The sequence below is a fragment of the Lactuca sativa genome, chromosome 3 (genome assembly GCF_002870075.4).
Source record: "Lactuca sativa cultivar Salinas chromosome 3, Lsat_Salinas_v11, whole genome shotgun sequence".
Classification (NCBI taxonomy): domain Eukaryota; kingdom Viridiplantae; phylum Streptophyta; class Magnoliopsida; order Asterales; family Asteraceae; genus Lactuca; species Lactuca sativa.
The window spans coordinates 228,757,243-228,778,777 of record NC_056625.2 but is presented as its reverse complement, the minus strand read 5'-3'; the positions used below and the strand labels follow the sequence as shown (position 1 = coordinate 228,778,777).

Here is a 21,535-nt window from a genome sequence, read left to right as displayed (position 1 = left end):
CCTTTGTCCCTAACACTTCCAGAGAGCTGTGTAGAAAGAAACCCTATCCCCCATATTGTTCTTGAGAGTGATTTTGGCTTCGTGGAGAAGGTTTGGAGCTTAGAAGAAGAAGGAGGAGGTTGAAGTGTGTAAGGAGGGGAGGTAGACCCGGAATCTACACTGTGAGAAGCTTCCATTCAGGTAGAAAAGTTCTTACCTTGATCACTAGTTCATTAGATCCCCTTTTTGTCCCAAATTAGTGGTTTCAAGCCCTAAAACCTCAAACTCCATGTATTTATGCTCTAAGTTCTGAAAGGACTTCAGATTGGGATCTTATGGACATCTTAGAAGTATAAAGTCTCTGTGGTTGGAGTTATTGAGGTCCCTATTGAGCGTATGACCTCTTAAAGAGCTTGGATTTGCCTTCTTGAGCTTATAAGGCCATGCATGCACGTAAAGTTTGCAACTTTACGTGATAAGCATGCCCTAGGAGCATAGATCTATGGTTTAGAAGCGTTGCATGTCTCGGATTTGGTCTGTATGGGAAGTGGGTCGAAGGGACTCGGCGAGTCCCAAAGTGGAACTCGGCGAGTTGGATGAACAACTCGACGAGTCCTATGAAGATTGCCTGGAACTCGACGAGTTGTTCTTCAACTCGGCGAGTCATATGAACTTTCACTGAGTAAGAGGGGTTTAGTTTTGAAGGTCCAACCCTTCGTATCTGCACGCGGAATTAGCAATTTAACGTGTAGCAATGGTCCCAGAACCCCAAATCCTCTTAAGGGATGCTCTGGTGAGGATTTGGAAGCGAGTGAGAGATCTGCTCATGGGGACTCGGCGAGTTGTTCTTGGACTCGGCGAGTCGGATTACGAGTCGGTTCTATAGTCCCGAGTAGTGAGTTACGGGTAACTCAGTGAGTGGGAAGAGGGGCTTGGCGAGTAGGACCGGGTTAGTAGGAGAAGGACTCGACGAGTCTGTGCCACGACTCGGCGAGTCCAGTCAACTGGAAGTTGACTTTGACCGAGGAGTTGACCTTGGACCAGGGGTGGGTCAGTCAATTGACCTAAGGGTAGTTATGAGTGGCTAATCTATGTTTATGGATCTGTAGCCGGGGGATTACCGGTGCAGCAGCCAGACGTCTAGCAGTCAGACTTTCGGTACTACTTTTAGAGGTGAGTTTCCTTCCAGTTGTAATAGGGATGTCAACGGGGGCAAACGGGACGGGGAGTGCATCCCCCGCCCCGCCCCGGAATTTTCCTGTTCCCCCCGTCCCCGCCCCCGCCCCCGAAATTTTAAGTCTTCCTACCCCCGCCCCCGCCCCCGAATCCCCTTTATTACCCCCGCCCCCGATTGATTTCAGGCTGCCTTGTTTTGGGATAAAAGAAGTTATTAGTTAGGCTAAAAGAAGTTATTTTTTTTAAGTAACAAATAATTATATATAGCAGAATCTTACATGTTAAAAATAAAAAAGTTATGGCATCTTAAAAACATTATACTAACAACTTAAAAATATGTTTTTGATGAATTTTGGAAGCTCAAAATCATGTTATTGTTTATTGTATTTATATAATTAAGATATGCAAATATATGTGCAATTTATTAACGGGGACCCCATGGGGGTTTCGGGGCGGGATTGCCTACCCCCACCCCCGCCCCCGAAATTAAAACGGGGGTTAACCTTTCCCCCGCCCCCGATTTTTTAAAAAAAATTCCCCCAAACGGGACGGGGACCCACGAGACTTTTTGACATCCCTAAGTAGTAACGGGTTTAAGGCACCAAGGCCGGCCCGTATAGACGATATGTTAGTGTTGGAGTGTGGGCAGAGCCCGTATCTCATGGTTGAGTTTGATTATGATATATGCCAGTATGATAGAATTGTTTATACTTGTTGTCTGTGTGATACTTGTATGTTATGGTTTAGCAGCTGAGTGTGGACGAGGCCCGTATCTCTCTGACAGTGGAGTGTGGGCGAGGCCCGTATCTCTCAGATAGCAGAGTGTGGGCGAGGCCCGTATCTCCCAGCTAGCGGAGTGTGGGCGACAATCATTTATTTATATGATATTTTCAATTATATTTAATTCAATAATATGTATTAAACACTTTTTTAAAATAAATAAAATGATTGGCCCACAATCATTTATACATTCACATAATAATTATTTAGAATATATAATAACCTAAGCCTATATATATATATATATATATATATATATATATTACATATTTCAAATTTTTTTAGCTACTTTTGTTAAACATTCATATAATAAATAAAACTACACTTCTAGCTAGAAGTTACCCACTTTCCGCTATCTGTTACCCGCTTTCTCACTTTCTATTTTAAGCTAGCATTTACATTTGACAAACCAGTATATTTCTAATGTTTAATAACAAAAATAACAATAGCGTTTTATTGGGTAATAGGGCACCTACGGGTTTGATGGGCTCCATATTATTTGCATTTCTTTGAATCAACAAAAAAGGGAAAACCTGGAAATAGCAGACTTCAAAACCCCTAGCCCGATGAATTGAAAAGCCTAGACATAGTAATCCCGAATCAAACACAACAATTCTAGGGTTTTAATCTGGTTTCTTCTTCATTCATGTCTCTCCCGGCGCTGGACTGTAAATACGTCACCGAAGATTGTATTCGTGAGTGGAAGAATGGAAGCACTAGCTTTAAACCACCTGCTCCGGCACCGGTTATTAGATATCTTTATGAACTTTGTTGGAATATCGTAAGTGCTCATATTTATGCCATGTAAATAGTTTTATCTTATCACGTATCGTAAATATGTTTGTGTTTGTTTCTGATTGTTAGGTTAGAGGAGAGCTACCGGTTCACAGGTGTAAACCAGCACTGGAGTTGGTTGAGTTTTCTGACCGAATTTCTGACGAAGAAGTGTCATCAAATTTAGCTGATATTGTCTCGCAAATGGCTCAAGACGTGAGTGACTCATAAATTTAGTACCTTCAATATTAGAATCTTGTATCAGGTATTTAGGTTTCTTGAGTTAAGGGCAATCCAAAAACTTGCTTCTTTTGTTTTGAAAGATGAGCCAGGCTTCATGTCTATGGGCCACACACACAACTATTCAATATTGAAGTTGATATGTTTTCTAACTTTTTATAAGTTAATTGTTTGTTTATACCAAATATTAGGAACAGATCACATTGGTGGTAAACTGGTACCAAACTCCATATGAAGTTTTACTTAAAAGTGGACGTTTAGCTATTCTTCTTTTAAAATAGGCAAGTAATACGAACTTAAATAAAATCATCTATGATATATAATAATACTACATCTATTTGAATTTTGGCCCAATGAACCTAAGAATCCAATCTTCTTTCTCGAGCACCTATATGAAAGGGAAATCCGGATGAGTAAAAAGGGGCCTTCCTAGAGTATAATCTGTTTTGTTCTATGAACTTGGCAAATGGGGCTGGCTATGTGCTTTTGATCCAAGGTGCACGAGGACCTGTTTAATTGCGCTAAGCCCTTTTTGCTGGTCAAATCTTGTAAGAAGACGAAAAGTTTTATGCACTTAAGTAGTATTTAGGGATTCCTTCGGTGTTCCCTAATCCTAGGTTTGGCTGGAGAGTTGTCTACAATCAAATGTTGTGATCACTTTATGTATGTATGTATGTGTGTTTATGCAGCTGATTGCAAATAAATAATCTCATTTTAGTATGTTGTAGTGTTATCTTAACTGATAGTTAGCATTGGGCCTTTTTCTGCAGCTGACAATGCCCGGGGAATCTCGTGCTCGTCTGGTTAAATTGGTCAGTATTCATTTCGCTTGATTTATTGGTGTGATAAATGCTTTGGTTATCTTTCAAGGCACTATTTTCCTATATGTTTTGTAATCTAAACATGATTTTTTGGTAGGAGATGTTCTATGATTAATTTACATTTCTTCCTTTGAAGCTCACTACACAATTCTAATTCACAGTCAGACATGATTATGGCGTTTGTGAGACTATGAATTCATGTACTTGAGTTTCTAATTAAGTCGTTGCCATATGTCTCAAGGTCTCTTTTGATCTAGAGCCTATATAGTCTATAAGATAAGAATGATGATATGTATGATAACGAATACATACAAATCATATTCATTTACAATAGAGATATGTTATGTGCATATTAATGTGTTATACATAGTTTATGCAAGTTATGATGATTTTAGCACAACAAGAAGTGGTTGAAGAATGGCCAAACAGGTTTGCAATGATCAACATTCAGCAACCAACTAAAGTTGGAAGGAAAAATAAACATTATAGGTCAAAAATATTGAGCTTCTCTCCACTTTAGTCTTGGGACACCTCTGGCAAGAAGTGACATGTATCAGTGCAATGGTTAATGATTTAGAGGTAGATTACTATCAAATTGGATAATGGATGGTAAAGGAGTACTTTGACCGAAGTTGAACATAGATAATGTGGAATTGTATCGATTTCTTTAAGTATAGAATGGCCAATTTTATGGACCCTTTGATGTCTCTTAGATAGGCATGCTACAGCCAATATGTTATCTTTGCTAGAACAAGAGGGAATGTCAAACTTAGGTATAGAGATATTTTGTTAACACGCTAGTTGGGTTTAAACTTTAATTTGATTTGCCATTGGGTAAAATGGATAGAATTGGGTAAATTACATAAAGAATGGTTATTTGATTAAACTTATTTTTGTCTTCAAGTTTTATTTATCTTCTGGATATAGAACTAAGGTTCATCCTCTATAAACAATATTGTTATTTCGTTGTTGTGTTTGAATATTAGAATAAGTAGACCAATATTGAGCTTTTCTACATATTATCCGTGTAAAAATTGAGCATTTGGCTGAACTTGGGGTTGTTGCTATGAGCTTTCTATAGAGTTAGAAACCTTTGTTCTTTAATTTCCCAAGAACCTCTTTTTCTTTCAAAATATTGATTAGCACCAAGGGTGAATTCTTGTTTTGTTACACACTTTTAGTATTTTTTTAACTTCATATGGTTATAAATCTCAGCACACTGAGATGCATTACTCAAATATTGGCAAAATGGTATTTAAGGCTTACCATATATCTCATAATCAATATGGAAGACATGGATCTTGTTAGCTAAATAGCTACCAACTAGAGTTGTATGGCATGAGATCTATGTGGGTCTCATGCATCGTTTCTTCTTCTTCTTCTTCTTCTCTCTCTCTCTCTCTCTCTCTCTCTCTCTTGGTTATCGAAGATAATAAGGTGCCTCTACCCCCCTTTTGACCCACGCACAAAATGCTTCCATACAATATGTATGTGTTAGTATATATACATGCTCACTGTTTCTCTCTGATTGCCTGTCTTTCTACTTAGGTGTACATGTTTTCTAGCTTAAGAAGATGAACTTTATATTTCTTCTTTTCCCTCATTGATTTAGGGCAACCATATCCCCGTTGAAACATTCTGTTGTAATTTCATGCGAGTGTAAACACCATCTTCATTCAAATTGAGTGTGTGTGTGTGTGTTGTACTTGATCTTATATGTACAAGGTCACGTGAGATGCCTAAAGAGGACCTATGGGATTTGTTTTCAATGTAGTCTGACGTAAAAGGGGTTACTCCTGTGCAGCTGGGGGGTGGTCTTTTGCTGGCTTAAATTGAATTGTTCATGTATGCATCACAATTCTTTTCTGGGCAAGCTGTGCAGCTGCATGTGATGCAGGATGAAAGAAAACTAGACCAATGGAAAATTAGGTGGTAGGTTAGAAAGGTTGTTAAGCAGATGCCTCTTAATGCCCGTGTACATTCCAATGTTCTAATAATACAAATCAGCAGCATATTTGATTTACTCTTAACTGTTGTAGCTGGACCTAAGAATGCGTATTATGATATTCTTATTCTTTACACTACAAAGAGAGGTTAAAACAAATTATTAACCGAAGCTTTAGTGGCTGACATACATGTACCCGATCACATAGAACTTAGCATGTGGTCTTTAATCAGTTCCTGTAACCAAACATTATTAATATCTCATCATTACAAGGTTATGATAGATGTTCATGTTTTTTCTCATTTTCAATGCATTCCCACTTAGGCATTATATGCAAGTGACATGGTTTTGTGTTCTCTTAGGCAAAGTGGATGGTGGAACATTCTGTGGTCCCTTTGAGGCTGTTCCATGAACGGTGTGAGGTAATTTATAGTTTTCATCATTGATAGACACTGCTAAAAAGTACATTGTAACTTAATTATTCCATGTTTTCGGAGCACTAAGAGTGAGTAAACCACTTGATTGGGAGTTTACAGGAAGAATTTCTATGGGATTCAGAGATGATTAAGATAAAGGCCACTGATTTGAAGTCAAAAGAGGTAGGTTTGAAAGTTACCTTTATCAGTGAGTTCTCTATATTGGATTTACAAATTTTACGATCAGCTGTATCTGCCCCTTGTGTTCAAGTCTTTATAAATATAGTTCCTTCCAGTAGTTGGGTTGCTAAAAACCTATTGATGGTATTTTGTATTTGATACCGGCACAAATTTCTCCTTCTGTTGATGTTTATGTGTTCTTGTTTACAGGTCAGGGTTAACACTCGTCTTCTTTATCAACAAACCAAATTCAACCTTCTTCGAGAAGAAAGCGAAGGCTATGCCAAGCTGGTATCATTCGTCTACTCTAAGGAGACTTTCAGTTTCAACTGGTTCTGTTTTGAGTTTGACATTCTGCTTGCATCTCATCTTTAGTGATGTCAGCATTAATATTTGGTCTATTTTATCTTGACATTGATATTTAATGATCTAAAAGGGTATATGATCAATCAATCATAGCTTATGTAGCTTAGTCCTGAATTCCTACTTTTAAGTTTCTTGCATTGAAATCCTTCCCAAGGGTTGCAATTCCCTTGGGGAAAGAGTTTTCCTGGTTTAAGAAAATAGATCATATTCTAGCATTTTATAATCTGATGAAGCAAATTTTCTTGAACATTGTATAAAAAAACATGTGTGAACTGTAAAAGGGGTGGAGCAAAACACACCCATGATCTAACTGAGGGGAAGAGAACCTATTGGAGAAACCATACTTTAATACATGATATATTTGTTGCACAATTTAACAAAAGTTAACTTTGTTTAGCTTTGATGCTTATAAGTTATATGTGGATTGGGAGGGAAAACAGTTATAATTTAGAGCCTACTTCGGTGTATGTGGTTAACCGCTTGAAAGGGGAAACACTTTATCTTCCATTCTTTTTTGTAGTCATCTACTCCATGCATGATTGGTGTTCCTTATTTTGTTAGTTGCTCTCAAATTGTAGGTTACCCTTCTTTGTCAAGGTTCTGAAGTTTGTTCTGAAAATACATCAGCAGCAACGGTTGGCATAATCAAGGTTTGACATCTACTAAAAAACATTCTGACTTCCTACTTTGTTCTTTTTCACTAATTGATTCTTTGCAGTCGTTAATCGGGCACTTCAATTTGGATCCAAACCGAGTGTTTGACATTGTAAGTTACCCTTTTCTTTCTGGTTGTCTTGATTGAAGTTGCAATAAACGAGGCACTTGACTGTACTTGCTGGTTTAGGTATTGGAGTGTTTCGAACTTCAGCCGGATAACAATGTCTTCTTGAACCTGATCCCTATTTTCCCCAAGGTACAACACAGACTTAAATATGCATGCCTTTGTCTGAAAGGCTAATTGTACATTATCCAATCTCTTCTGTTCTGGATGTTTCTTGCAGTCTAATGCTTCACAAATTCTTGGGTTCAAGTTCCAATATTATCAGCGTTTGGAAGTAAATAGTACCGTACCCTTTGGGCTCTATCAGCTTACTGCAATACTGGTTAAAAAAGAATTTCTTGATCTTGATAGCATGTGAGTATTCATTCATTCAGTTTTTGCTTTCAATAAATTTGTTTCCTTAAGAATCCTATGGTTTCACCTAGGATAATAATGGGGACTTATTCGGTTGGTTATGGAAGAAGCTTTGCTTTTCTTTTTATCTCTACAACCATTTTTATCGGATAGATGTGTTGCTTGGTACTTGAATGAAGCTGTTTTACTTGATATTTTGAAGCCACTTCTCTTGATGGACTTGGACTTCCTTTTTTGATTCAGATATGCACACCTACTTCCCAATGACGATGAAGCATTTGAGCATTATAATGTTTTTTCAGCAAAGCGACTTGATGAGGTAAATAAATTCAAACAACTTTTACATTTCCGTAGTTGCTTCTGTATGGGATTGGATTTGGGCTATTGCTTACAAGATTTTGGACTGCAGCATATATATATACACACACACACACACACACACACATTTCATGTTTGTTCTTTTGCATTCCCTACTATTACTATGTTGCGACGTGTTGATATGGATTTGTTTTTCTGATGTTCTGTTGTGATGCATAGGCCAATAAAATTGGCAAAATCAACCTCGCTGCTACAGGAAAGGATCTCATGGATGATGAAAAACAAGGAGACGTAACTGTAGATCTTTTTGCTGCTCTAGATATGGAAAGTGAGGCTGTTACAGAACGCTCTTCAGAGCTTGAAAAAAGTCAAACTTTGGGCTTGCTTATTGGTTTCCTTTTTGTGGATGACTGGTAAACCTTTTGTAGTTTCATCTTTTTATTTTCTTCTATTAATTTTTTCATGTGCATTTAGCATTGTTTGATTTAGTTTGCTAGCCTATTCATCTTTGCACCTTATGACTCTTTCGTGATATATGCGTATTTAATAATACAGTATTTCCGTGCCCCACTAGATGTCGGGATAATCTAGTTGATTATATGCATCAATTATTACTTTTTTATGATCCAGTTCCATCTATTGCCCCATTTAGAGGGATATGTCCATGTAAAGAACCATAAGTACTTAGTACTTGGCATAGAACTTAATCGATATATTCAATAGTAACAGATTCCATAGACACAAGATGGAAAATTTCAGTATATGTATTTATTTCCATATGAAATGAAATTATGTTCTCTATACATTTAATGTCACTGGGATAAGTTTTATGATATGCACTGCATGATGTACTGTAAGAATCCTCTAATGCTTGTCCATATCATATTAGTCAGTAATGAGAACACAAAGAAATAACTTCCTTTTGGGTTGGCCCCCACTTGTACTCTTTTTTGCATGGTAAACTGATGATTATCAATTATCATTGATCCTGTGCTTTGGTTTGGTTTGTTGGTTACCTTGGTTATCATTTTACAGGTATCATGCCAATATCCTATTCCGTCGTCTCTTGCCTCTCAATCCGGTTGAACATATTCGGATTTGTGATGGACTGTTTAGGTAAATTTGATATCCTTGAATTAAGATCTATATATATATATATATATATATATATATATATATATATAAATTTGAAATGGCATTGCTTACTGTATTTTGGATTTTGGTATGGAATGTGCTTCATGTGGATACATTTGCAGGCTTATCGAGAAAACGATTTCTCCTGCTTATGAACTTGTCCGTCAACGACAGCTTCAAATTCCGGAGGGGGTTACTGATCTCGTGGAGACAGAAAGCAACTCCAGTAAAAGATCATTCATTGATATCCCTAAAGAGCTATTTGAGATGCTTACTTGTGTGGGACCTTATCTTCATCGTGATACATTGCTTCTACAGAAGGTTTTGCCTTTTTATATTTTCAAGATATTCCAACATTGGTATAAGATTTATCCAAATGATTTGATGAGGCTGAGCATCTGTTGTTGTATGGTGATTAGATATGCCGAGTGTTGAGAGGTTATTATCTTTGTGCATTGAAGAGTGTGAATTCTGGTGATTTGGAAGGCGGTGTTAGTGGAAATCGAACTCCCCGCCTCCACCTAAAAGAAGCTAGATTGAACCTTGAGGAAGCGCTTGGTGCATGTCTACTTCCTTCACTACAGTTAATACCAGCAAATCCTGCTGTTGGACAGGAGATATGGGCTGTACTGAGTCTCCTACCATATGAGGTTGGCATTATTATTATTATTATTATTGTATTCAGTTTCAAGCAGTAAAATATTTAAGAAGAAGAATCTTAACATCTGATGTGATGTTAGGCAAGGTATCGTTTATATGGTGAATGGGAAAAGGATGATGAGGCCAGCCCCATGGTTCTCTCTGCTAAACAGACAGCAAAGGTAAAGGTTCTACATTATTAAACTTGATTCATTGTCCCTTCTTCCTTTGATCATTCTAGATTAATCTGCAAATACAGTTGGACACTAGACGGATCTTGAAACGGCTTGCAAAGGAAAATCTAAAACAGCTTGGAAGAATGGTGGCAAAATTAGCTCATGCGAATCCCATGACTGTACTTAGAACAATTGTGCACCAGGTACCCATTGTGTTCATGAGGTTTACTTGGCAGGCATTAAGTATCCATTTCTGTGTTGTAGAAGATAATATTATCATTGTTACTCTAACTTACAGATAGAGGCATACAGGGATATGATTGCTCCAGTTGTAGATGCATTCAAATATTTGACACAGGTCTGTACTCTGTGTATAATTGGTCTCTTGTGTGCTTTGCATAAATGCCGTCTCATGAGGAAAGTAGGATTATTTACCTCCATTTTGTTTTCTACAAGTGGCTATAAGTAACTTATAATAGGTGCATGATTTCCAATCCAGAACAACTAACACTGGTGTCTAGTATGTAATTTTAGTGGATTATTATAGTAGCTGTGGGATAATTTGTCCCATTGCGTATTTTTTGAAAAGCATTATTCAATGGTTATTAATACCTATTAGTAAGGATTTTCTTGCATGGTCACCCTAGTAGTGTATTATAGGTAGCTGTCTAAAACAGGCTATTATTCCTGGCAATTTGTAACATGTATATCAGGATGCTTTCCTAGTTGATCAGTAGATTGAAATGTGTGAATGCCTTATGTATTTTGCTGACTGGTATTCGGTATCAAAATCTTCCTGTTGAAGCATCATGTTCTCGTGGAGATAATTGTTTGATTTTTTACAGTAGCATAGCCATAGTACATATGATATTTGTGCATGCCACCAGATACCATGTGGTGGACTGGTGGTGATTTTGCTCTGTTGATGCCTAGGATGGATGTTTAAGATTCTCTTATCGCATGTGATATTTGAAAAGGAATTGAATTGTGGTGGTTTTCTCTACAGCTTGAGTATGATATTTTGGAATATGTTGTAATCGAACGGCTTGTACAAGGGGGCCGTGAAAAGCTAAAAGATGATGGCCTAAACTTATCAGACTGGCTTCAGTCTTTGGCATCATTTTGGGGTCATTTGTAAGTAATCTTTTCTCCTTTCTACTTCATCTTGCTGCCTCTTTTTTTTTATCTATGCTTCTAGACCTTTATGTGCTGCTGCTAATCATGCATGACCTTGTGCCTTCCATGTTGTACTGGTATATATTAATTAACTCATTATTTTTTAGAGTGTGTCATGTCTGTACCTTGTGACTAAGTAAGTGATTGACAAACAGAAACCTCTCTTTTTCTTCATAGTTGTATCCTAGTGAATTTTCCTGATTTGGTTTAGTGCTTGTGCTAAGTTTTTACCAATATCAAGTGTCCTTGTGTTTAGTGTTCATGGGAATCTTTATCCGACCGGGTGGGGTCATCAGCATGAGCATGGTTGCAAAAGCATGACTTGAGAACTTCCATGAATGATATCAGTTGATGAGCATATTAGTGTATATATTGGTGTCTGTTGGAGCTGCCAATTGAGAAGTAGTCTAAACCCTAAAGACCGTGGCGTGCTTTGTTCTTTGTATCGGTTTCAAAAGAGGGATCTGTCTTGGTGGAACCTAGATCTTCTAGTGTGAGAGAGCAGATGAAGTTGTATAGAATTTCTTTCTTGTGCTTGTGGGCTGGGAATACACTACTTTCAAGATTTTGTAGTTCTAGAAAACGACTGACTACTTCAAGACCATTTAGTAGTTATTTTTGTGTTGGCTACAAGTGAAGAAGGGGAAATTTTTCTGCGACTGATCTTGTTGTTGTTGTTGTTGGGGTTTGCAATCTTGCATAAGTATGAATGAAATCACTTGTCATTCATGCTAAGTTTCTAACTGGTGGGTGTTGAAGTTTCGCTCTGAAGACTGGTGGTCTGGTCAGTAATTGGGACTCCTACCTGTTTTCAAATGTTTACTTGCTGGGTGTTAGCTGAATCTCTGCTCTTCTCTTATTGGTTGGACTGGAGTTACAATATTAACATAAGTTTCACCCCCCAAAAACCAACTTTATTGCCCCACATTCCCACTTGTACTAAGAAAGATATAGGCAACCCCCACCAACACATAAATCATAGTGCTCCCAGAGCAAGGAAGGTGATGCCCTGTCCTAGCAGTAAGGATTCTCACCTTCTTACTGCATACATACTGATACAGGGATATCTTACTTGTATTCTATTAGAGCAACGGAATTTCAGCCTGGTGATTTCCTTTAGTTCCTTCAGTCAGGAGTGTGGTTGGTTTATTGACGGCCTTTTGATAAATTCAGAAATGCTGAACAAGTAACTTTGCAATGCATGGCATAATATACTAAAAAAAAAAGACATTCCTATATACCACCTGCACTGCAGTTGAAGGTAGATGATGAGTCTGAATGCTAAACTATTATTAAGCTTCATCTACCAAAGCTCTTGACGATTTGATGCTGCTCAGCTCTTTCATATGATGAATGGGAATATTATGAGAGGCTTGGCATGTTATGTGTATTCTTGTACTTCATAATCCGGTAGTCACACCTCAGGTACATCAAATGGTGGTATTTGTTCTACTCTCACAAGAGTCCTGCTTTGTTGCTAGAAGAAAATGCTCAACTTTTTTCTTTTTTATAATTTTCTTTTGCACATTGTTGCACTAACTTGTAAATTGTTGTCACCATATGTTGTTGCATGAAGATATGAAATTAACATATACACCTCCTTTGTTTGATATGTCAATTGTATAATTGTGTTCTTTATGATATCATGTTGTGTGGCTATAGAATAACATGACTTGAAAAGTATACTCCCTTCCCAATAAAACAAGTGGTCCATCAACCAGTACATGTGCCCGATCAATCTTTTATTGGATTCCCAAACCCAATCGGTTTGGATGGATTCCTTTTTTTTCCTTGTTGAATTCATATAACTATTTCTGTACAACTGTAAATGGAAATGTACTCACAAATAAGCTATTCCATAACTTTTTGTGCATTGTAGTTTTATTTATTTAGCATGCATTATCTTCTTTATTCCTCTTTATTTTGAGCTGTTTTTTTTAATAGTTTTTTTACCTTTTTTTTTTATGTGTTAACGAATGTTGATCATTTATATAAAGGTGGTTAACTTTTTAGGGGCATAGAAGGGCTCTATACTTATTTCAGTTAAGTCTTAAAAAAATATTGGGGTGTATTTTGTTCTTTTATTTAGTGGAATTATAAAAGTATGTGTTTTTCTATTTTATTTTGTTTATTTTCTTCTGTAGAGCTGAACTCAGGTACCTAAATAAAGGCATCACACACTTTTTTTTTTGTGCAACAGTGCAAGTCATCATTGGAACATGCTTTCAATTTGGAAAAATTCCCCTCTAATATTGTGACGGTTAACTCTAGATTATGATTAAGAAACATGGTTGTTATGTGCTTGTGTTTTAAATCTCAGATTCATGGCTGTAAGTATTAGAGTTGATCTTTTGTGTGTTTTAGTTTCTAAAAGTAAGCATCAAGTATTACTTTGTTTTTATTTGAGTGCCTACAAATTTTGGTGGTATGTAATACCAAATATCTTCTCTACTTGATGGTTAATGTGTGTGTGTGTGTGTGTGTAAGTAATGGTATTATATACGTTTACACATAAATAGCATATAGTGAAACGACTCGTGTCGTAAGGATGACAAGTCAATAGTCACCATGAAGCCACACTGGCAATTTGGATACAGCCATGACTTTTTGTGTCAGTTGATAAGTTATTTAACCAAGGATCACGAAATGCGTGCTTATGCTAATTTGATGTAGTTTTTGTTACTTTTTTTCAGGTGTAAGAAGTACCCATCAATGGAGCTCAGGGGTCTATTCCAGTACCTTGTAAATCAGTTGAAAAAGGGCAGTGGGATCGAGCTTGTTCTCCTGCAGGTATTAGTATTAGTTAGTTATGCTTTTCATTGTTTTTGTCTTTTTGAGGTTCTTGTTGACTGCAACACATTTTACCTTTGATGCAGGAACTTATCCAGCAAATGGCTAATGTCCAGTACACAGAGAACATGACTGAAGAGCAGTTGGATGCTATGGCAGGAAGTGAGACACTTCGTTATCAGGCTACTTCTTTTGGGGCAACCCGCAACAATAAGGTAGGTGCATTTAAACCACAACACATTTACGTTGGGTTGGCTAAATTAAATATCAAATATAATTATATGGGAATGTAGCATCAAAATATGGGTGTCAGTTGACAAAAGTTTTGTTTCTTGCTTATTATTTATATATATGTAAACTGGATATAAAGTGATGTTTGGCAAGTGATTACAACCATCAGTTGACAAATTTTTGTAAGAGAAGCTAGAAATTGTAAACCTGATGATATGCACTTTTCTTTTTTAGCATCAACATTCAACAATAATGTCCCAAACTTGAAATCTATCAATCCTTCCATCCTTGTTTAATATTGAAGTTGGATAATTTGCAGGCTCTAATCAAATCCACCAACAGGCTACGTGATTCATTGCTTCCAAAGGATGAGCCGAAGCTGGCAATTCCACTTTTGCTACTTATTGCTCAGCATCGTGCCGTGTAAGTCTGTCTATGTTGTTATTTATTATTATACCATTTTATGTGAGTTGAACTTATCACCATCAGAGATGGCTGGTGGACAAGTGATGTTTTTCATTGTTTTCTTAATAAAAATTTTCACTTGTATTTATTTTTTTGTTTTCTGTACAAACAAATGAAAAAGAAAGACTCAAATGAGTGTCTGCTGTGCAGGGTTGTGATCGAGGCTGACTCTCCTCACATTAAGATGGTCTGTGAACAGTTAGACAGGTGTCATGGGTCCCTTCTGCAATACGTGGAGTTCTTATGTGGTGCAATGACTCCTATAACCTCGTATGCTCAGCTGGTTCCAGATCTTCATGATCTAATACACTCATACCACCTTGAACCTGAGGTTTCCTTTTACTTCTGTTCATTATATTCCCATCTTTTTGCTTATCAAGGCGTCCTACTTAAAAAAATCTACCCATTTATAACATTGTACTTTCAACTTTTATCTTATTAAAACATATTTTGGCAAATCTATCCCATTTATAGCTTTGAAAATTGCTCTGTATTTGGATGACATTGCTGTAATTGGGTAGATATTTCTAAGTACAATGCTGTAATAACAGACATGAAAGTAGGATGCTAAACAAATCAATGAAGTACGTTACTACGCTTTGCATTCAATTCTAATTTTCTTCCTTGGTTGTTATCCAGGTTGCGTTCTTAATTTATCGGCCTGTGATGAGGCTCTTCAGATGTCAGAGTACATCTGATGTTCTTTGGCCTTTAGATTGTGATGAAATGACAAGCAATCTAGCTGCAGGGAAAGAGAATGAAGTCACAGATATCTCTGGAAAACTTATACTTGATCTTGGTCCTCCCCGGAAAACCATAATGTAATGTTTCTATAACTTCTGTTTTTCGAATTTGCTTACAACCAATCGCAACTTGTAGAATAATAGAAGGTTGAGATCAAGTATCATCATCGTCATTGAAGTTGCTAATAAAGTTCTTTCAAATTTTCTAATAAATTCGTAACTGTAACTCGTGGAGTTGCTTAAATCTCTAGAGCAAGTTGTACAAGTACACACACAAAAAAAAAAAAAAAAAACTAGCAAATATGTTGTTATCTTTGATGTTTGTGCAGTAGAGAGTTGGATGGAACAGATGAATCCTCATACTAATCCCTAAAGCTTAATGATACCATCTGATCTATCCAAGTTTGATGAGTGGGTTTTGTGCATTAATATTTGGGACGTTGGTTGGTGGCAGGTGGTCAGATCTTCTTGATACCGTTAGAACAGTGTTGCCTTGTAAAGCTTGGAACAGTCTCTCACCTGATCTATATGCTACCTTTTGGGGTCTAACCCTGTACGATCTTTATGTTCCTAGAAGTCGTTACGAGTCGGAGATAGCCAAACAACATGCTGCTCTCAAAGCTTTGGAAGAGCTTTCCGATAATTCGAATTCAGCAATCACCAAACGGAAGAAAGACAAAGAAAGAATACAAGAATCTTTGGATAGGCTAACCAGTGAACTCCAGAAACACGAAGAAAACGTTGCCTCTGTTCGTAGACGTTTGGGTCGTGAGAAAGATAAATGGTTGAGTTGTTGCCCCGATACTTTAAAAATCAACATGGAGTTCCTTCAACGCTGTATATTTCCAAGGTGTACGTTTAGCATGCCTGATGCTGTATATTGTGCAATGTTTGTCAACACCCTTCACTCCCTGGGCACACCTTTTTTTAACACGGTCAACCATATTGATGTTCTCATATGTAAAACATTACAACCCATGATATGCTGTTGCACTGAATATGAGGTCGGTCGGCTTGGTAGATTTCTGTTTGAGACTCTCAAGACAGCCTATTATTGGAAGGTAAACAACTTTTTCAACTATATACGCCTCCCTCCCTCCCTCCCTCCCTATATGATTTCATTTTCTTGTACAGAGTGATGAATCCATATATGAACGTGAGTGCGGAAACATGCCTGGATTCGCTGTCTATTATAGATACCCAAACAGCCAGCGTGTCACGTATAGCCAATTCATTAAGGTGAGTTGGAATCACTTATGTTATGTTTCTTACTATTTGAATCCTGTAGCTTCTCTCTCATCAAACACCTTCTTGCTCAACACATAATACATCTACTTCTCATGCTATTGTTATCTTGAATTGGACAGATAATAATTGGTCTGGAATCTCCCTCAGTCCTTCATTTTGAACTCTAGGACTTTGACCTTTGGGCCTGGTTGATGTGCACCTATAGATATAATCCAGTCATTGTAATCTATCTCTGAAATCTGAATGTGTTCTTTTACTGCTGTGGCTGTTCTGAAAGGTACACTGGAAATGGAGTCAAAGGATCACAAGATTACTGATTCAGTGCTTGGAATCTGTAGAGTACATGGAGATTCGAAATGCTCTTATTTTGCTTACAAAAGTCTCAAATGTTTTCCCCGTTACTAGAAAAAGTGGGATCAACCTTGAGAAAAGGGTAAATGCTAGTCAACGTGTTACATCTTAGGCCGTTCAGATTATTTAACACCATACATACTTATATAACAACTCTATCAGGTAGCTAAACTTAAAAGTGACGAAAGAGAAGACCTAAAGGTGTTGGCTACTGGTGTTGCTGCAGCCTTGGCTGCTCGAAAGGTGATGTGATGTTATTTTCTTTTTTACATGTGTATGTGTATGTGTATACATTCTGTTGATACTGCATGGTTGGTTACACAGCCTTCATGGGTTACAGAAGAAGAATTTGGTATGGGGTACCTTGATTTGAAGCCAGTAGCTTCAAAATCTGTATATGCTGCTGCTCCTGTGACAAGTACTACTGGCCTTAACATGGCTCCAATTGAAGCAGCAACTGGTAGTAGAAGTCAGCATCATGATTCTTCTATCAGAGAGACCACATCAACATCAAGACCAAAACCTTGGGAAAGTAAACATGAAAGTGTGACACATAATAATAAGTATGACAAAGTAAAAGGTGGTTCCCTAAGTAATGGCTCAGATGCTTCCAAGACGGATGATTCTGGGAATAATAGAGTTTTGGAGGAGAACTCTTCAAAAGGTCCTGCCAAGACAGCTGTAGACTCTGAGGTTTGTATATATAATAAACTCTGAGAACATTTCATTTCACTCTGCCTTTCTTGTTTTGACATGTATGTCGCAGGGGAGATCAGCAGCGAAGAGGTCAGTGGGTGGCACATCTGTATCAAAGCAACCAAAGCAGGATGTTGTAAAAAACGATAGTAAACCCAAAGGTATTGGTAGAACATCAGGAGTATCTGAGCGAGACGAAAAAGGGTGTAACACTGAGCTGCCCGAATTAAGAAACTCTCTTATAAAAGAGGAATCTACGGAAGCCATCATGGATGCCCAAAAACGGTCCTCATCTCGACCCTCTCATTCTCCACGGACTGATACTGTTTTTGCCTCCTCGAAATCTAACGATAAACCCACAAAGAGAACCAGCCCAAGCGGAGAACAAGACCGGTCCGCTGCTATTAAGCGCCGCAAAGAGGTACATGATTTGGAGCCGGATAGAGCACTTGAGAAAGAGAAGCATCACCCACTTCCTCCTCTTGATTATGATAAAGTTACCGATAAGCCCTTGGCCAAAGATGAAAGATTCGTGGACCGCGAATACCATTCCCGAGAAAGAGAAAGAGAAAGAGAGAGAGAAAGATTCGATCGCTCAGAGGATGCGATTGAAAAGTCAAGAGATCGGTCAATGGAAAGATACAGCAGAGAGCGGTCGGTTGATAGAAGTAATAAGGATGAAAGAAGTAAACTTCGCTATAACGATATTCAGGTGCATGCTGATGACCGTGTTCGTGGCACCAGTTTGCCACCGCCGCCACCTTTTCCGCCACAACATCATGTGCTGCTCCAGTCCGTAACAACTACAAATAAAAAAGATGAAGATGGTGATAGAAGGTTTGGGACAACACCCAGACATTCACATTCACATTCACAGAGGTTGTCTCCAAAACATGATGACAGGGAACGCAGACGATCTGAGGAGAATGTTTTCGTTTCTCAAGACGATAAACGAAGAAGAGAGGAAGACATTCGAGATAAAAAGCGAGATGAACGTGAAAAGGTACTTCCTGTTTTACTTTAAGCCAAAATACATCCTCTACTGCTTTCACTGTTCTGTTCATTTACTCAGTCACTTGACTATTTTGATTAAACCATTGACCATCTAAATAAACCATTTCTTGCCGGGACAAACTACAACATACTTTCACCATCGCAGTTCAACTGTTATTATTTTTCTATTGATTTAGATTTCAGCATGTTATGTAACCATCTAATTGGAAAGTAATGTTTTTTGGTTAAAAAAAGTATTATGGTTACATAAATTAGTAACAGTTTGGTGCCTAAATTTGTAACATTGTGCTTTTTCTGTATTTCAAAACTGGATAATTTTTCTAAACACTTGAATATTTTTTATAGTGATTAAGTTATTACACTTTTGCCCTTGTAACTTGTAAGGTACCAGGGTTTGATATCATATTAGCCATTTATTTAACTGTTTTTTTTGGTTGTTGATATAGCCACTAGTAAATTAGTAGTAGTGATTGTGATGAAAATGCATTGTGGTTTTTTGTAATTTAACCAACCTTTTCTTGAAAAAAATGAGTTTATAATAAGATGGTGAAAGTAGGTTGTGGTTTGGATAAATAAAAAAAAGGAAGTATTGCTATTATGAGAAATTGAAACTGGTTGAGCTGAGTGGAAGTATGTACCAAATGATATGATAAGAAAATAAAAGTTGGGATTTGTGAAAGTAGATTGAGGATGGAGATCGGGAAAAGGGTAATGTGATGAAAGAGGAGGTGGACCCGAATGCTTCAAAAAGGCGGAAACTGAAACGAGATCATCAGTCAGAGGGCAGTGAGTACTCTCCGGTGTCAGCAGCTCCTCCCCTGAATATGAACATGGCACCAGCTCCATATGACAGGGATAGGGATAGGGAAAGGGATGGTAGGGGAGGTGACCGAAAAGCAACAGCTGCTCTTCCACGCCAGGTCTACATGGAAGAACCAAGCCAAAGCCAAAGCCAAAGCCGTATTAATACTATGCATGGAAAAGATGTACCCCCAAAGACGACTTCATCTCGCCCGTATCCTTCATTTTATTTATTTATTTATTTATTTCTATCTTCAAAAACTTCACTATTGCATTGCATTTGACACAAAAAAATTACAACCCAACACATCTCTTTCTCTTGTTTGTGCAAGAGAGAGAATGCCCTCCCTCAAAGATATATATAGACATCTCCTTAACCAATGCCCTCTTCAGAATGTATGACAGAGAATGGGAAGATGAAAAAAGCAAGAGGCTTGAACCGAAGAGAAGGCACCGCAAATAGTTAATAACTCCCCTCCTCATGTCTTTCTGCTGAATTTTTTTTTGGCACATTCTGCCACCATGTATTATGTGTTTGGTTTTACTTTTATCAGAGGCTGATTGTTTCTTTGTCACTTTCTGTATGATAATAGATTCTCTAGAGCAGGTTCCATATTTCGGCTTCACACTAGAAACTTAATTAACACTTTTTTCTGTACTTATGTACATTTGTATCCTAAATTCTATTTCGTGCTACAAGCTTTTAGTTTTGACTTGATCACCCAATGCCAATGCTGATTGTGTCATGTTACCTCTTAGGTGCCGTGCGGGTGCCAATCCAACCTATTTATATCAGCTTGGCTAGGCCTACTAGCAGTTTAGACTTTAGACTATTTTTTTCTTCTTATTATTGTTACTTGATTGGCTATCAAATATTTCAACATCCAAGAGGTATGAGCTAGGCCTACTAGTAGTTTAGACTTCAGAGTATTCAATTTTTTCAACATCCAAGAGGTTTGAATCCGATATTAATTTTTTTAAGTTAAGCATCTACAATAACTAAAAATATATATCAACAATGATGATTAAGAATACCTTTTTGCACCGGCAAGATTTCTTTAAAGTCCCTGCCCTTGCATATCTTTCACTAAAATCACCACTTATGCTGCCTTCTAAATTCTAATCCCATATGCCTATAGTTTTTAGAAAAATAAAAAGCAACCATCAACTTTGCACATAATGTTGCGAGATCATGGATTATGATTCCAAATAGTTAAGAAAAGAAATCACAAACAAATTGAAAATACCGCATATGTTTAGACATGGCATCACAACAAGTTTCAAGAAACTATAATTATTCGCGAGAATATAAGACATGTTGAAGAATCAAATAACCGTAGATACCCAGAGTTTTCTTGCTCACTCAAGTCAATACTCATCCCAAGTAAATGCATTTCATGAAAAAAAAAATCATATGTAAAATCTGAGTTATTTATTCATAAGCAAATTACTATATAAAACATCATTTTCATAAATGCCACAAGTTTACGTATTGTATGTATTTCACTTGGCATGGATGGTACTAATATATTTCAAGTCATAAAAATCATCTTTACTCATATTAGGGATGTTCGGTTAAGTATTCACCTCAAGCGATTGCCATGCTTCCACACACTTCCCAAGTCAATAAACATCTAACCACCTAAATACTACTCTCTCTGTTCCATATTAATAGTCCATGTTTTTTTTTTTTGGTTTGTCTCAAAAGAATAGCCTACTTTTAAAAATAAATATTTCTTTTACCAAAATACCCTTCAATTTATTAGTTAAACTATCATGGAATTAAATGCAACTACAATGGAATTAAATGCAACAAATGGGTAAAATCTTTTCATTTAATAAGGTTAGTGGTAATTAATGTTTTCTTAATCTGTGTGTTTTTTTTTGTCTGCGGACAATAATTGTGGGAGGGAAGGAGTATTACAGTGTTCAAATTTACCA

At 37.2% G+C, this 21,535-nt stretch overlaps 1 protein-coding gene across 2 annotated transcripts; it reads left to right on the top strand.

Moving 5' to 3' along the window:
* The first annotated feature begins 2,427 nt into the window (after window positions 1–2,427).
* Window positions 2,428–20,312, top strand: LOC111918601 (THO complex subunit 2). 2 transcript variants are annotated; one of them, XM_023914246.3, is made up of 32 exons: window positions 2,432–2,716; window positions 2,800–2,925; window positions 3,720–3,761; window positions 6,078–6,137; window positions 6,252–6,314; window positions 6,522–6,602; window positions 7,256–7,327; window positions 7,396–7,443; window positions 7,522–7,590; window positions 7,679–7,812; window positions 8,056–8,131; window positions 8,350–8,543; window positions 9,166–9,246; window positions 9,387–9,585; window positions 9,684–9,914; window positions 10,005–10,085; window positions 10,163–10,282; window positions 10,378–10,437; window positions 11,086–11,213; window positions 13,949–14,045; window positions 14,132–14,260; window positions 14,596–14,699; window positions 14,892–15,072; window positions 15,381–15,562; window positions 15,939–16,545; window positions 16,619–16,723; window positions 17,010–17,165; window positions 17,246–17,326; window positions 17,408–17,776; window positions 17,850–18,782; window positions 19,477–19,808; window positions 19,988–20,312. In XM_023914246.3, exons 1-32 carry the CDS (start codon window positions 2,582–2,584, stop codon window positions 20,055–20,057), a joined length of 5,346 nt encoding a protein of 1,781 aa, XP_023770014.1. In that variant the 5' UTR covers window positions 2,432–2,581; the 3' UTR covers window positions 20,058–20,312. The 2 variants fall into 2 exon arrangements, with proteins under 2 accessions (XP_023770015.1, XP_023770014.1); XM_023914247.3 differs by lacking the exons at window positions 19,477–19,808; window positions 19,988–20,312 and having other exon boundaries at window positions 2,428–2,716; window positions 17,860–18,069.
* The last annotated feature ends 1,223 nt before the right edge of the window (window positions 20,313–21,535 follow it).

What these genes read in the sequence shown, in the direction of transcription:
- LOC111918601 (XM_023914246.3), top strand. Translation starts at nt 2,582, where the DNA reads ATGTCTCTCCCGGCGCTGGACTGTAAATACGTCACCGAAGATTGTATT. An exon ending in TTCCTTTTTGTGGATGACTG is followed by an intron (nt 8,544 to 9,165) that starts GTAAACCTTTTG and finishes ATCATTTTACAG; the next exon opens with GTATCATGCCAATATCCTAT. An exon ending in CAGCCTTGGCTGCTCGAAAG is followed by an intron (nt 17,327 to 17,407) that starts GTGATGTGATGT and finishes TTGGTTACACAG; the next exon opens with CCTTCATGGGTTACAGAAGA.